General features: G+C 53.3%; 2 protein-coding genes and 1 long non-coding RNA gene across 6 annotated transcripts in view; 1 reads left to right on the plus strand and 2 right to left on the minus strand.

Moving 5' to 3' along the window:
- The window catches only part of ST3GAL4 (ST3 beta-galactoside alpha-2,3-sialyltransferase 4), a 47,696-nt gene extending 37,097 nt beyond the window's left edge, over nucleotides 1-10,599 (minus strand). Inside the window, exon 1 of one of the 2 annotated variants that reach the window (XM_055415897.2) lies at nucleotides 9,240-10,599. In XM_055415897.2, coding sequence (XP_055271872.1) covers nucleotides 9,240-9,305 — 66 coding nt within the window. In that variant the 5' untranslated portion in view covers nucleotides 9,306-10,599. Of the gene's footprint in view, nucleotides 1-1,363; nucleotides 1,506-9,239 lie in introns of those variants that run through there. The other variant, XM_055415901.2, reaches the window with a different exon arrangement.
- On the plus strand, nucleotides 1,677-9,240 carry LOC148773872 (uncharacterized). The gene is made up of 3 exons (XR_016036364.1): nucleotides 1,677-1,781; nucleotides 6,026-8,076; nucleotides 8,931-9,240. It is a non-coding gene; the product is annotated as an uncharacterized LOC148773872 (long non-coding RNA).
- A 152-nt stretch (nucleotides 10,600-10,751) lies between the features above and the next one.
- DCPS (decapping enzyme, scavenger) overlaps nucleotides 10,752-14,619 on the minus strand; it is a 43,186-nt gene continuing 39,318 nt past the window's right edge. The window contains exons 5-7 of one of the 3 annotated variants that reach the window (XM_088832223.1): nucleotides 12,932-13,042; nucleotides 11,227-11,367; nucleotides 11,003-11,142 (exon numbers count right to left, since the gene is read on the minus strand). In XM_088832223.1, coding sequence (XP_088688349.1) covers nucleotides 11,272-11,367; nucleotides 12,932-13,042 — 207 coding nt within the window. In that variant the 3' untranslated portion in view covers nucleotides 11,003-11,142; nucleotides 11,227-11,271. Of the gene's footprint in view, nucleotides 11,143-11,226; nucleotides 11,468-12,931; nucleotides 13,043-14,619 lie in introns of those variants that run through there. The other 2 variants (XM_055415902.2, XM_088832224.1) reach the window with 2 other exon arrangements.

Raw genomic sequence — 14,619 nt, forward strand, 5'->3', positions numbered from 1 at the left:
TTCGCTGATTAGCTCCCAGCAAAGAGAAGAAGCCCCAGAAGTTCATTTCTAGGCCCCAAGAAGCTGGCACCTCGCGGGCAACCTCTCTAGGATTATGGGCAGCCTGTGGAGAGTCTCTTTGGAGAGTGTGGGAGAAATGCTGTTAAGAGCAAATACTCACATACCTCTGCCTTCATGCAGGTAACTTCTATGGCACTCAGCACCTTAATGATTCCTCCCCACCCTTCCCCCCCGCCCCCGGAAGATGCCAGGGCGCGGGTCTAGACGGGGCGGGTGGCAAAGCACAGCTCAGGAGAGAGTGGCTTTGGTTTGCGCCTCTGTGCCACCTTAGCTGTGCCAGGCCCGTTCCCTAGGTTCCGCAAAGAATAAGTCTGCCTGAACTTGGCTTCCACACTGTGCCTCCACCCACCCCCCACCCCACCCCAGGGGAGTGGACAGCACAGGCTGCCCTGAGAAGCGAGAAGGTGTGCCAGCCTGTGGGTGGTCAGGAGGTCAGACGGGCACAGCTGAGCTCCCAGGCACTGTCTGCAGCCCCAGCCCTCTGGCGGGAGCCCCCTACCCTGGCACTCAGGACCCAGTCTGGGGGACAGGGGAGCAACAGCAGTAGATGAGGCCTCAGATGGCCCAGGCAGAGCCTCCCCCAAGACTGGGAATGGAGGGGCCAGTGCTGATAGACATGCTGGCAGCTCAGGGTTTTGCCAGGGAGGTCCCAGCCAGCAGGGGCCCCAGGGGAGCACCCAGCACTGACAACTGAGCCCAGAGATTCTACCCGGAACTGAATTCCACCCCAACCCCATCCCGCCCCACTGCCCACCAGCCAGGCAGGTCCCAGACACAGTAGCCTAGGCCCAAAGACCCCCAGGAACGTGGACTGGTGTCTTGGGCACGGCCAGCCTGCAGCTCTGCTTAGCGACCTTGGGTCTCCTGTACACAGGCGGCCCCAGCAGAGCCTGTCAACTCCAGCCAAGCCAGCCCGCCGACCTCCTGGACCTGGTTGGGCAGTTGTGGGGAGCAACCGCGGCTCAGAGGATGCCCAAAGCGGAGGCGGGGCCTGGGGGGGGGGCCCTCTTCCGCCTCGGCGCAGGGCTGGGGGCTAGAAACTTTCCAGAGAGGAGGACCGTCCCGTTCGCTCACTCCCAGGGAGCCAGACAATCGGCTTTCCGTGGAAAATCCCATTCAGCAAGGAATCCCTGGGCTGTGGCCGCCCCTCCGGGACCCCGACCCGGACCCGCTCGGCGCCCACGTGCCCGGCCCGACCACCTCCCCTGTCGCGGCGCCGGGCGGGGAACCGGGCGGCCGGGACCCGGAGGTGCTCCCCGCCCTCGCTGGCGGGCCCCACGGGGACCGGGCGCCGCGTACTCACCCTCGCGGGTGGCGCGGGGCGGGGCAGGACGGCTCCGCGCGCAGCTCAGATCCGCTAGGCGCACGGGCTGGAGGCGCGGCGGCTCCGCTCGGCCGGGTCCCTGTCCCAGGCGCGGGGCCGGCCTGGGAGCGGGCAAGTCCGCCTGCTGGGAGGCGGGGGCCCGGGCCCCGGCGCGGGGCGGGGAAGGGGGCCGGACACGCTTGCGCACACGGCCGGGGAGCCGAGCGGGGAGCAGGCGGGCGGGAGGAGGAAGGGCGGGGTGGAGGAGGAGGAAGGGCTGGGGCGATCCCGCTTACGGGCGGGGCGGGGGGCCGCCGACTCGGGATGGTGCGCCGGCGGCGGCGGCGGCGGAGCAGGCTGGCGGCGGGCCCCGGGGCGAGGGGAGCGGAGAAGTAGACCGGTCGGGCGAGCGCGGAGGGTGTGTGTGTTGTGGGCGGGGTATGGTGGTGGTGTAGGGGCGGGTAAGAGGAGACTGGTGGGGTGAGGGCGCAGAGTTCAGGCGGGCGCAGCCTGTGAGTAGCACCAAGATGGATGTGCCCAGCGCTGCCCATGCACACCCTCCTGGAAACAATGAGTCCTACAAAGCGTTCTCCGCTCTCCCACGCGTGGAACCGTGTCTTTCTCCCCCTCGGGAAAGTGAGGCACACCCCTCCCACGCTCAGTGGCCAGGTGCCCTGGTCGGAGACCCTGCGCCCTCCCTTTGCACGAGGCTGGCCCTGCCACCCCCAAACTTCTCCCTCTGCACCTCCCCTGCACACCCCTTCTTGGCATTGAGAAAGCGTCTTAGTTTCTGTTCCTTACTGAAGGCGCCAGGCATCCTGCCCCCAGGGGAAAAACCCGCCAGGCCCTTAGCCTAGTGCCTGGGGCCCATCCACCCGAATCAAGCCAGGAAACTACTCAGGCTGAAGAACCGTCCAGAAGTCACCCACAGGACAATCCCCAGACCCCAAGACACTCTCTCAGAGGTGAAGAGCCCTTAGTGTGAAGAGCCGGGGGACGGGGGCGGAGTGGGGAGTGGGTAGCAGAGCTCCAAGGAACATGTAATAACCCACCCCCTAAGAAAGCTTAACCAGCAAAGCGAAGGTTTACAGTGGACACCCACTCAAGGATAAGTTAGGATAGAAGCTAGTACAGATGAACCTATTTGCAAAGCAGAAATAGAGACACAGGGGTAGAGAATAAATGTATGGACCCCAAGGGGGGAAAGGGGTGTGGGGCCAACTGGGAGACTGGGATTGACATGTACACACTATTGATGGTAGCGGTGGTTTAGTTGCTAAGTAGTGTCCGACCCTCAAGACCTCACGGACTGTAGCCTGCCAGGCTCCTCTGTCTGTGAGATTCCTGACCCAGGGATGGAACTCATATCTTCTGCATTGCAGGTGGATTCTTTACCCCTGAACCGCCACGGGAGCCCATAATGACACACACTCACCCATATAGTATCATACAGAGTAGCCTGCAGTGCAGGGGGTTCTTTATCAATAGTGTAGGGAAGCCCTACACTACTGATACTATGTATTTAAAATAGATAACTAATAAGAATGCACCTTATAGTTCAGGGAACTCTACTCAGTGTCCTGGGGGTATAGGTATACATAGAGCTGATTCTCTTTGCTATACAGCAGAAACCATCACATTGTAAAGCAACTATATACCCCAATAATTTTTTTTAAAACCAAAAGATTTCATTTAATACTGATGTTAATACAAAATGTAATCAGATGCAAATGCCATGTTACCGTGTTCTTAAAGTCGTTAAAAAGGGAAAATAATGTAGGGTTTTATTTTCACCTTTCTTTTCCCAGCTGTCTTTTGTGTTCATGCTCAGTCACTTTAGCCATGTCTGACTCTTTGTGACCCCATGGACTGTAGCACACCAGGCTCCTCTGTCCATAGGATTCTGCAGGCAAGAATACTGGAGTGGGTTGCCATGCCCTCCTCCAAGGGATTTTCCGGACCCTGGGATCAAACCCACGTCTTTTATGTCTCCAGTGTTGGCAGGCAGGTTCTTTACCACTAGTGCCACCTGGGAAGCCTAGCTGTCTTTTAGGTAGAGATTTTTGGTCTGTTTACTTCTGATGTGTCAAAGAATTTGATTAGTCTTATGAACTTATAAATTCATTTTACCTTTTTCTTGCAGTTAAACTGCATACGACCTAACATAATCTGTTTCTATTTTTTTGTTATCTTTTTAATTAAATTTATTTCTTTTTAATTGAAGGGTAATTGCTTTATAGTATTGTGTTGGTTTTTGCCAAGCAGCATTGGAATCAGCCATAGATATACCTAAAAAGAAAAACAGAGTAAGTTAGCACAGGATATGACTAAATACAAGGCATGAGTAATTGACAAGGGGGATTCACAGAAATGCCAGCTCTAAGTTCACTTCAGCCGAAACTGGAGGGTTCATGGTCTGAGAAGAGGTATCTGAGGAAACACTCTGGCCTGCCTGAGCACAGCGACGGGGGCAAGGAGAAGACAAAGGGCCGTGAGTGCGTCCATTCTAAATCACACCGCGCATGGCGGAGGTCTTTCCTGCATCTCCCCAGTGTCTAAATCTCCAGTGTCCAAGCATAATTAATGCTTGGTTTTGTCAATCAAGCCTTCACACAACAAATACTTATCTGGTATCAGCTCCAGCTCTGGCAGAGGGACCTAAGTCTCTGCTGGGGGGCAAGGCTGAAGGGAGAGAGACCAGCCTCCCTGGTGCACGGGGTGGGGGTCAGAGGGGAGACACTGACCCAAAGAGAGTAAAGCAATCGTCCGAAGCGACTAGAATTGCAGAGCTGAACTGAGAATCAACCTAGCTTTGCAACTTTGCCAAACTCTCTAATGAACTCGATCTAAACACAGCTGGCAGTTCTTGTTCTGAACCACGTAAACTTCACCCTGTGGGAAAAATCAAACTGGAGGGCCAGCTTTGCTCTTGGAGACCTGATTTCCAACTCTGCCTCGGTCACTAAATAGGTTTAATTTTCTTGTTAGAAAAAAAAAAAAATGAAGTAACTGTAAATTATTCAAAGGACTATTGTTGATGTGAAATTAGGCAACGGATATAAATTTGCTCCAGCAGTTAAGGTGCTGTTAAAAGCGTGTGCTCCTATCATACACGTGGCACTCCCTCCTCTAACCAAGAAACTATTCAGATCTCCTCCCTTCTCCTTTCCCCAGCTTATCCCAGGCCTGGTTACTGAGTGCCCAGAAGCTAACTGTCATCTAGACGCCTCCCCTCAGGCCGCAGTGTGCTCACTCACGATCTTTTCCCTCTAGTTCTTTAACACAGCCAGATGCTTAGCTGGCTACCTAGAACCCATATCATCTGCGGGGCAGGAGGAAAGTGATTCTGGTACTTTTCGCCTGAAGCCCCTCCCAGCCCACTTGCCCATCCACAGGGCACTGGGAGTTGCTTAGCAAGAGGCAGTGTGGTGGGGTGATCCAGCTTCGGCTCCTAAAACTGTTCCTTTCGGGGCCAGCTGTGCCAAGGATGCGTCAAGAAACCCTGAGATCAGTGGTCTGGGTCCTGGCCCCCTCTGAGCCATACTGCCTCCTTTCCCACCTCCAGAGCACCCCCTTTACCTCTCCGGTTCTGTCTCTGCTGTGGAGGAAGTTGGCAGACACAGCTCTGCTGGGGCGCCCTGGGGGCCTCTCTCTCTCTCTCTAGGGAGCAGAGGGAGGAGACAGAGGAGCAAGGGTTGTGGGAGGGGCAGGTGCATCTGGAGCTGGGAGGCCAGGGTGTGAGCCCTTAACACATGCGCCTCCCCAGGCCTCTGGCTCCTATCCCTCGCATGTGCCACGTTAGCATCCTGCCCACCGGGAGGAGGGAACGGCAAGGTGCTGTTTGAAGAAGAAATAAACCCAATCCAGCATCTCAGACGCTTTTAAAAATAGCAACTTGGGGATGGTGTTTCAGCTCCTATTTTTATCAGATTTATATGGCTGGACGCTCGAGCTGTGCGGTTCCCAGGGTTCTCAATAGCAGCGGACATCACTATTGTAGTCTTAGAAACCTGCCTTAAGGCCAAGGCTAAAATGCATTCCAGGAACCTGTCGGCTGGGAGAGATCCCGAGAAGTCACTGAACACAGCCCTCGTCTCTTTTAGGGCCACAATCAGTGAACCACAGGGAGTTTGTGGCTCGCTTTTTGCCTTCAAGCCTCGGTTGCCATGGCTTCAGTGCCCAGCCTAGGATTTCATGGCCTTCTAATCTGGAAGTCCTTTTTAATATCTAACCCAGATATATTGGCTGTGTCCTTTAGGCCCTTCTGGCAGTAGGAAAATGGCAGCTAACATTTATGAGTTCTTACCCTGTCCACAAAATCCTCTTACTGAATCCTCACGAAGACCCTGGGGTAAGCACTGCTTTCACTAACTCCTAACTGATGAGCAGTTACATAGCTTGCCCAAGATTATGTCTGGATATGGTGCAGGTTCAGTGGAGGGGTTACCAGACCATGCTAGCTCTGAAAAGAATGTACAACAGGATGATAATACATTTCTCCACGGTTTTGACTTTCATTTCTTCCTGGTCCTGAAGGAAAAACTGGTCAGAGTGCTACTGGACATGCTGGAAGCCATGTTTTAGGTTCTGGCCATGCTGAGCCATGCTCTCCCTGAGTGTTGTGTCTTAAAGCTTATGGTGGTTGTTTGGTTCTCATTTTAGCCTGGAAGTCTGGCTTCTCCTGGCATAAGCTCCCACGGCCCCCTGTGCTTTTTTCAAAGTACTCACGTTCGTGGAATTACTTTGTAATTATGTCTATCATTGTTGTTGTTACAAATAGATTCAAGGGATTAGATCTGATAGACAGAGGACCTGAAGAACTACGGATGGAGGTTCGTGACACTGTACAGGAGACAGGGAGCAAGATCACCCCCAAGAAAAAGAAATGCAAAAAGGCAAAATGGTAGTCTGAGGAGGCCTTACAAATAGATAAGAAAAGAAGAGAAGCAAAAGGCAAAAGAAAAAAGGAAAGATATACCCATTTGAATGCAGAGTTCCAAAGAACAGCAAGGAGCAATAAGAAAGCTTTCCTCAGTGATCAATGCAAAGAAATAGAGGAAAACAATAGAATGGGAGAGACTAGAAATCTCTTTAAGAAAATTAGAGATACCAAGGGAACATTTCATACAAAGATGAGCACAATAAAGGACAGAAATGGTATGGACCTAACAGAAACAGAAGATATTAAGAAGAAGTGGCAAAAATAGACCAAAGAACAATACAAAAAAGATCTTCATGACCCAGATAATCACGGGTGTGGTTAACCCCCCCCACACACACACACCACTGATAACCACGATGGTGTGATCTCTCACCTAGAGCCAGGCATCCTGGAATGCGAAGTCAAATGGGCCTTAGGAAGCATCACTACAAACAAAGCTAGTGGAGGTGAGCTATTTCAAATCCTAAAAGATAATGTTGTGAAAGTGCTGCACTCAATATGCCAGCAAATTTGGAAAATTCAGCAGTGGCCACAAGACTGGAAAAGGTCAGTTTTCATTCCAATCCCAAAGAAAGGCAACACCAAAGAATGCTCAAACTACCACACAACTACACTCATCTCACACACTAGCAAAGCAATGCTCAAAATTCTCCAAGCCAGGCATCAACAGTACATGAACCGTGAACTTTCAGATGTTCAAGCTGGATTTAGAAAAGGCAGAGGAACCAGAGATCAAATTGCCAACATCTGCTGGATTATCGAAAAAGCAAGAGTTTCAGAAAAACACCTACTTCTGCTTTATTGACTACACCAAAGCCTTTGACTTTGTGGATCTCAACAAACTGGAAAATTCTTAAAGAGATAACAGATCATCTGACCTGCCTCTTGAGAAATCTGTATGCAGGTCAAGAAGCAACAGTTGGAACCAGACATGGAACAACAGACTGGTTCCAAATCGGGAAAGGAGTACGTCAAGGCTGTATACTGTCATCCTGCTGATTTAACTTATATGCAGAGTACCTCATGTGAAATGCCGCGCTAGATGAAGCACAAGCTAGAATCAAGATTTCTGGGAGAAATATCAATAACCTCAGATATGCAGATGACACCACCCTTATGACAGAAAGCAAAGAAGAACTAGAGCCTCTTGATGAAAGTGAAAGAGGAGAGTGAAAAAGTTGGCTTAAAGCTCAACATTCAGAAAACTAAGATCATGGCATCCTGTCACATCACTTCATGGCAAATAGATAGGGAAACAATGGAAACAGAAAGAGACTTTATTTTGGGGGGCTCCAAAATCAGTGCAGACGGTGACTGCAGCCATGAAATTAAAAGATGCTTGCTCCTTGGAAGAAAAGCTATAACCAACCTAGACAGCATATTAAAAAGCAGAGACATTACTTTGCCAACAAAGGTCCATCCAGTCAAAGCTATGGTTTTTCCAGTAGTCATGTATGGATGTGAGAGTTGGACTATAAGGAAAGCTGAGTGCCCAAGAATTGATGCTTTTGAACTGTGATGTTGGAGAAGACGCTTGAGAATCCCTTGGACTGCAAGGAGATCCCATCAGTCAATCCTAAAGGAAATCAGTCCTGAATATTCATTGGAAGGACTGATGCTGAAGCTGAAGCCCCAATACTTTGGCCACCTGATGCGAAGAACTGACTCATCGGAAAAGACCCTGATGCTAGGAAAGGTTGAAGGCAGGAGGAGAAGGGGACGACAGAGGATGAGATGGTTGGATGGCATCACCAACGCGTTGGACATGAGTGTGAGTACACTCCAGGAGTTGGTGATGGACAAGGAGGACTGGCGTGTTGCAGTCCATGGGGTCACAGAGTCGGACACGACTGAGCGACTGAACTGAGTTTCTTGTGGAATTACTTTGTAATTATGTCTATCATTGTTGTCTAGTTGCTAAATCATATCCAACTCTTTGTGATCCCATGGACTGTTGTTGCTGGCCAGTCTGCTCTGTCCATGGGATTTTTCAGGCAAGAATCCTGAAGCAGGTTGCCTTCTCCAGGGTATCTTCCTGACCCAGGGATCAAACCCAAGTCTTCTGAGTTGGCAGGCAGATTCTTAACCGCTGTGCCACTAGGAAAGCCCAATTATGTCTATGTGTCTCTCTAAATTGTAAGCTCCATGAGAGTTCTAGCTTCATATTCTTGTCTTTAAAAAAAAAAACAGTGTAGATGTTCAAAACCTTGTTCTTTGAATTTAAACACTTTAAACGAATTTAGTCCATGTTTATTTTTTAACAGTGGCTAAAATTTGGTAACTTCAAGTTTACATAGACTTCAGAATCCAATGTAATTTCAATGAGAATATGGAGCGAACATAGGGTTGCCAACATTTATTTTGCTATGTGAGGATTTTCTGAAAACAGCTACGGTTAATTATCACCATCTTCTTACAAAAGAAAGGTCCTTTTAGGGTTCTATATACATGTTTGGAATAAAGATTTAGTCCTTTCTGAGAAGGAAGAGTTAAAAGACCTACATCAACCTATTCAGAAACAAAACAGATCCATTAAACTCGTCTGGAAATACAAATATCACAAAAGAAACATTTTCAAATATTACTTTGTTCGCAACTGTTTCTTGATTTGTTTCTCCATTCCAGGGATCTGTGTTTAACAGAACTAGGCAACGTGGAGCTAACTGTCCAACTCCTCCTGAAATGTTATTTTTCTCAGTTTCATGAAGGAATGTTGACAAATATAGAACACTCAGCAATTTTGCCCTATGAGGAAACTTTTGGGCAAACTGAGAGGAGCCGAGGAAAAGCAGTCACGTCTCCAATCACTGTCCTCCCTCCCAACCCAGCCAGGAAGAAAGTCGGCCAAGGACTGGGGCCTGGCGCCGGTGGGGAGCCCTCCGGAGTTTATGAGAAGGTGACACCCATCTCCGCTGCAGGAGAGCAGACACTCACCGAGGACACGCAGCTAAACGCACAGGGACAGACGCCCATGCCGTCAGAGGACTGGCGGTGGCTCATCAGTCAAGCGGTGCTGAGGCTTAAGGACTTTTTGCTCAGGATGCTGTCTCAGGGGAGGTGGGGAGCTGGGTGGGTTCTGCTAAGTGAAGGCAGGAGGAAAGCTAAGGCAGAGGAGGAGATGGTTCTCATTCTGCATCCCTCAGGCTGAGGACTGTCTGTCTGACCCCTAGCCTGGGAGGCTGGGCGCTTCTTTATAGCCGTCTCTGGGTTCCCAGCCCTTAGGACATTGGCTCAAAAGGCACGCAGTGAGTCAAAGCTTTGGATTCCATTGCAATCATGCCGCTTTAGCCTGCTGCATGTACGATCACCAGCAGATCCCTCTGTGGTGGATCCTCATCCCTACACCCCTTGACAAGGAAACAGGCTCAGGAGGCCTTTGGTCTGGTGCAGTACGTGTTTAATAAGCAACATGCGGAACGAGCGAATGGAGCTTGGCTGTGAATCGGGTCTCCTGGTTCTCGGTCCAGGGTATGCAGAGTAAGTGCCACCCCGCCTCCTCTGCCTCCGTTTTCATCCTCCTTTCACTCTGCAAGACCCACATCCTACCTCCCCTGGCAGTGTGTCCTGAGGAAGCAAGATGTGGTAACTCATAGCCCCACGTTGACCAAAGAGCAAATGCCAGCCCCTCTCGAGCAGCGTGATGCGTCTGGGAAGAGGGCCTTGTGTGTTTAACTACATGTCTCCAACGTCTGCACCCGTGTCCCTGCTCTGCTGGAGCAGTGGGAGATGTCACTTTCCCAGATAAGTCCTTGATGGCTTCCTACAGGCTATCAGCCTTGGGTGCTTGGAAGTCCCTTCCTGGCCTGGCAATTCTGTGGTCAGGGACCTGGGACAGCGGCCACACCTTGACCCATGACTCAGGGCTTTTGGACTTCACTGCAGCCATGTCACTGTGCCCTGCTGAGACACTGGATTTATCTTCTGACTGCTCTGTGGCAGTGTGTTTTGTCTTCCCGTCCAGATAACGAACCCAAGGCCACAGACTCTCTGACCAAGGAACAGAGGCAAAGGCAGGCGTCTTGGGCTTGCATCATCTGATTCTGATTAACGCCCTCCCGCTTCCAGGAGGCCAGCCTCCGGACCTGTCAACAAGACTTTATCAACAGGACCGGCTCACAAACAGGAAGTGTGAGTTAAGTGCTGGAGGGAAAGAGGAAGTGCTGTCAGAAAGACTATAGATCATTTCCAGAAAAATTTCATACGTGGTTTTTTTGGGGGGGACTCCCAGACATGTGGGCCATCAGGAAGAAACACCAAGTGGGAAGAAGGAAGAGAAAGGTGGTAGCAGAACATCAAGGAGTGAAAGCAGGGAGGCCCAGGACGTGAAGTCAGCCAGGAGGGGACCTGCAGAAAGCCCTGAGCCCTCCAGGTTGGCCATGCCCACCCCACTTCTCAAGACCTTCCCGCTTGAGACTCCACCTCCCCAAGTCACACTGGGGTTCCATACTGAATGAGACCAATAGTTTATTCTCATGTTGGGAAGAAGCCAGTACAAAATACATTAAAAAAAAAAAATTCACTCGGTGCTAAAAATCCTGCTGCCCCCACCCCCCACAAGGGTGGTCTCTTCTCAGCGTCTCTGGGCCTCCTGCAGGAGCGCCAGGAGGGGGTCGTCAGCCCGGAGCGCAAAGGTGAGGGTGCGACGCCGGTAGTGTTCGGGGTCCTGCTCCAGGTTGTCGATGACCTCCGCCAGCAGGTGGGCCCGCTCCACGCCGGCGCCCGGGGCCTCGAAGCCCAGGGCGGTGAAGTGGACGTGCAGGTGGTAGTACGAGGGCAGGTAGTGCAGGTACACGCGGAGGCGGTCCGCCGCCAGCCGGTAGCGCTGCAGGATGGCCTCCTGGCAAGAAGCAGGGCATGGGAGGGTCAGCTGCTGCCCACGCACCGGCGCCAGAACCCCCTCCTGCCCGCACCCCCCACCAACCTCTCCGTCGCCCCACGGGTGGCTTCGGGATCCCTGTTTTCCATTCTAGGGAGCCAGCAGGTGCAGGAGACAAGCAGCGAGGTGGAGGTTTTCTTCCCAAGGAAGGGGACGGTGGCCTCGATCAGGGCTCCCCGCTCCAACCTGGCAGACACCTGCTTCCTCAGTTGCCGCTGGGGTCTCTAGGAAGTCTCAGTGCTAAGGACAGGGGTCCGAATTCCCGAGACTGGGGGACTTGCCTGCCCTGGAGGAGTTACCAGACTTAAATCATCAAGTTGGTGGCAGTATGCCTTTTTTTCCCCCTGCTCAGCACAGAACAAAGAGGAGCCGGGGTGCAGCAGAGCTAAGGGCTTGGTGGCAGAGAAAGGCTGGGGGAGGGGACGTGGGCAGGGCTGGACAGAGCTGGGAGGCATCACGGGATCCTCGGATTCTCGCTGGACTCCCGGCGGAAGAGGAAAGCATCACCCTTGACCCCGGCTCCCTTGGCCCACCCCAGCCTTGCACAGTGGTAGAGCTTTTTCTCCTCCAACCGCCTTCAGGAGCCTCCAAGCCCCTTGGAATTAAGAGAAGATTTAATTTCCAATGTAGGCCAATCCCTGAGGCAGCAGGGGTAAAGAAAGACAGGGCCCCAGTGGGCTCAGAACACATGCTGGGATTGTATTGTGCTCTGCTGATCGGGTGCGCCCCTAGGGATCTGGGCATCAGAGTGAACACCAGGGCACCCAATGGGCTTCCTGGAGGGCTGACCTGCCTGAGAGAGGGTGCTGGAGTTGCCAGGGCAGATGCAAATGCTGGCCTGACACTTTGCAGGTGCCCCGCATCCAGAGAAAAGAGAAAGGCAGCTGGGGACATGGTGGGGTGAGCAGGTGGGCAGGAAGGCAGGTGGGCACAGTGGAGAGGGGGCCCAGGCAGAGCCCTGCCCCCAGCTCTGCCCTGGCAGAGCCTCAGAGCAGGTCTTGTTGAACCTCAACCAGGGGGAGCCTCTCCCCTGCTGGAAACCTTGGTGACAGCAGGCCTGGCATGGAGGTTGCACCATCCAATGTCTCAGAGTGGAAACAAGGCTGAGACCAACCCCACAGAATAACGGGTTCAGAAGGACCCCTCCAGATACCTAGGCCCAGACAGGTGAAATGACCTGCCCGAGGCCACCCAGTGGGCTAAGGGCAAAGTGTCAGAACCAGGATCACAGCCCCAGATTTGAGACTCTCCTCTCCTCCACCATTTGCCCTCGCCCCCAGGGCTCCTTTTATCCAATTCAGCAAATCTCCCAGAGGGAAAGTGTCCCAGAACGCCAGGTGTTACAGCGTTCAGTCTCTGCCCTCGGGGTACACCAGGGGACACACGCAGGTCCCTGTCAGGTCGTGGGCCATCTACCCAAGAAACACGTGTGGCGTGGCGCAGCTGTCATGGGTAACCCTGGGATGGGAGGGCACCCCAGATGTGACCTGTCAGGGAGCAGAATCAAGGACCCGAGCTCAGGAAGCCTGTGTGGGCTGAGGCAAGGGGGCTGAGCGCAGAGCTGAAAGGCAGGGTGGGGCCAGGACCAGGGGCTTCCTGAGGCCATTTCTGAGCCTTCACAGGCCCCTGCAGGGCACCTAGAGTGAGGCCACTTCACAGAAGGTTGGGGTGAGGAAAGGGCCCCGGAACACGCGGGAATCGGAGTGTAACCCCTCTGGGCTCTGCGTGGACTCGGCCCCGGGCGCCTCACCTGCCCTTCCCGGAGAATGTTCCTGAGCAGTGGCAGGTGTTCTGGGGTGAGGTCCCGAAGCGACCTTATGCCCCGGCGATGGCAGATGGCGATCAGGTACAGGTCATCGAGCTGTGCAGAGACAGGTGGGGTGAACTGGGCTCAGCAGGGGGCCAACCGCGCAGGCTGCCCATCCTGGAATTGCTCCCCCGGAAGTCAGGGAGCGCCCCCACCCCAAGGCCTGCAGGGCCAGCCGCCGCTAATCCCAGGGACGCCGTGGCCGGATCCAACCCCAGGCAAAGTGGGCGTCCACCTACCCCGGGTGAGCGAGGGTAGTATAAGGGAAAAAGCCTGCATTTATTCTTCCTGCTCAAAAATATCACATGAGCGTATTTACATACTCATAGCTGATGAGGAAGTAGGGGGGCAGAAGTGGGGGGGGCGTTCAAGAAAATGCCATGAACCACTTTTATGGTCTAACCACATATACTGAAGTAAGTGCGGTAAGACACAAGTGGGGAAGAGTTCAGGAGAAAGAAGGAAAGCCTAGCGAGGGCGAGCAGAGAGGAGTCCTGGGTCCGGAAGAAGAGGGAGGGCTTGGGAAAAGGGCACTGAGCAGAGGAACAGTGGGGAAAAAAAGGCTTAGAGGCGCTGGTTGGGGGACGGGGACCCCATGTGCCTGGAGTCAGGCAGGTGAGGGGTGGAGAGGCAAGTGTGGGGGAAGGGAGCCTGGGGCCCGCGGGGCGGTGAGCTCCACCTCGGCTTCACCTTTGTCTCCCTTCCCGTATCTCACAGGGCTCAGACACAGCCCTTCCTGCCGTCCTTCCTGAAAACAGCGGCTGGCCGAAGACCTGAGGGTCACAACGGTACAAAGACCCGAGGCCAACAAGACCTTGAGCCAGAACCTTGAGCCAGAGAGCAAACGGACTCTTCCTCTTGCCCAGAAAACCCTTCCTGTCCCAGTCTCCACTTGCCCAAACCCTGGCCTTGGCCAGTTTCACATCCTCGTGCAAAGCAAGCCCCAGACACCAGGGTTCCAAGGGCCAAGGCCTGGTGCGGATCCAGCGGCCCTCAGCTCTGCAGGCCAAGACGCTAGATTCCTTAATGAGATAATTTGGGGACCATGAGTCACCCGGCCAAGTCCCCAAGGGCCCCAACTTAAAAACTGGGAATGAGACTTTCCAGATGGTGCCTGATGTCCAGCTGTGCTTCTTCATGCCAACAGCCTCTCCATGCCACATGCACTCATCTCCGCCAGAGCCCTGAGAGCCGGGCTTTCTGCCCCAGACCGGCCACACATGAGCGCAGTGGGAACCTGCCAGCAGACGGCTAAGCAGTGCCCACCTGGGCCTCAGCTCTGCCTGTGAGTCCCTTCTGGACTCTTCCTTCTCATGGCCTGTGTCCAGGACTCTTGTACAAGCTGAGACCCAAGGAACAGCAGGAAACGAAGCTGTTTGGACTAGGAGTGTGTGCCTGTCTGTGGGTGTCTCAGCCGTTCCACGCTGTCACTGTCACAGGCCCTCCAAACAATAGTAACATTTGTTTAGATGATATCTGTTGACAATCCCAAAGATGACATTAAGTCACACCTCTCTGCTCCACTGGCATGGGATGAAGCATGAAGCCTGTGCTGGGTGCCAGCTCACGGGCTGAGTGAGGGAAGGAAAACAAACCTGTCCTTTGATAGCAGACATGACCCCGGATTTTCC

This window comes from Moschus berezovskii, chromosome 25 (assembly GCF_049115385.1).
Source record: "Moschus berezovskii isolate FMDL1 chromosome 25, NW_MosBer_1.0, whole genome shotgun sequence".
NCBI lineage: Eukaryota > Metazoa > Chordata > Mammalia > Artiodactyla > Moschidae > Moschus > Moschus berezovskii.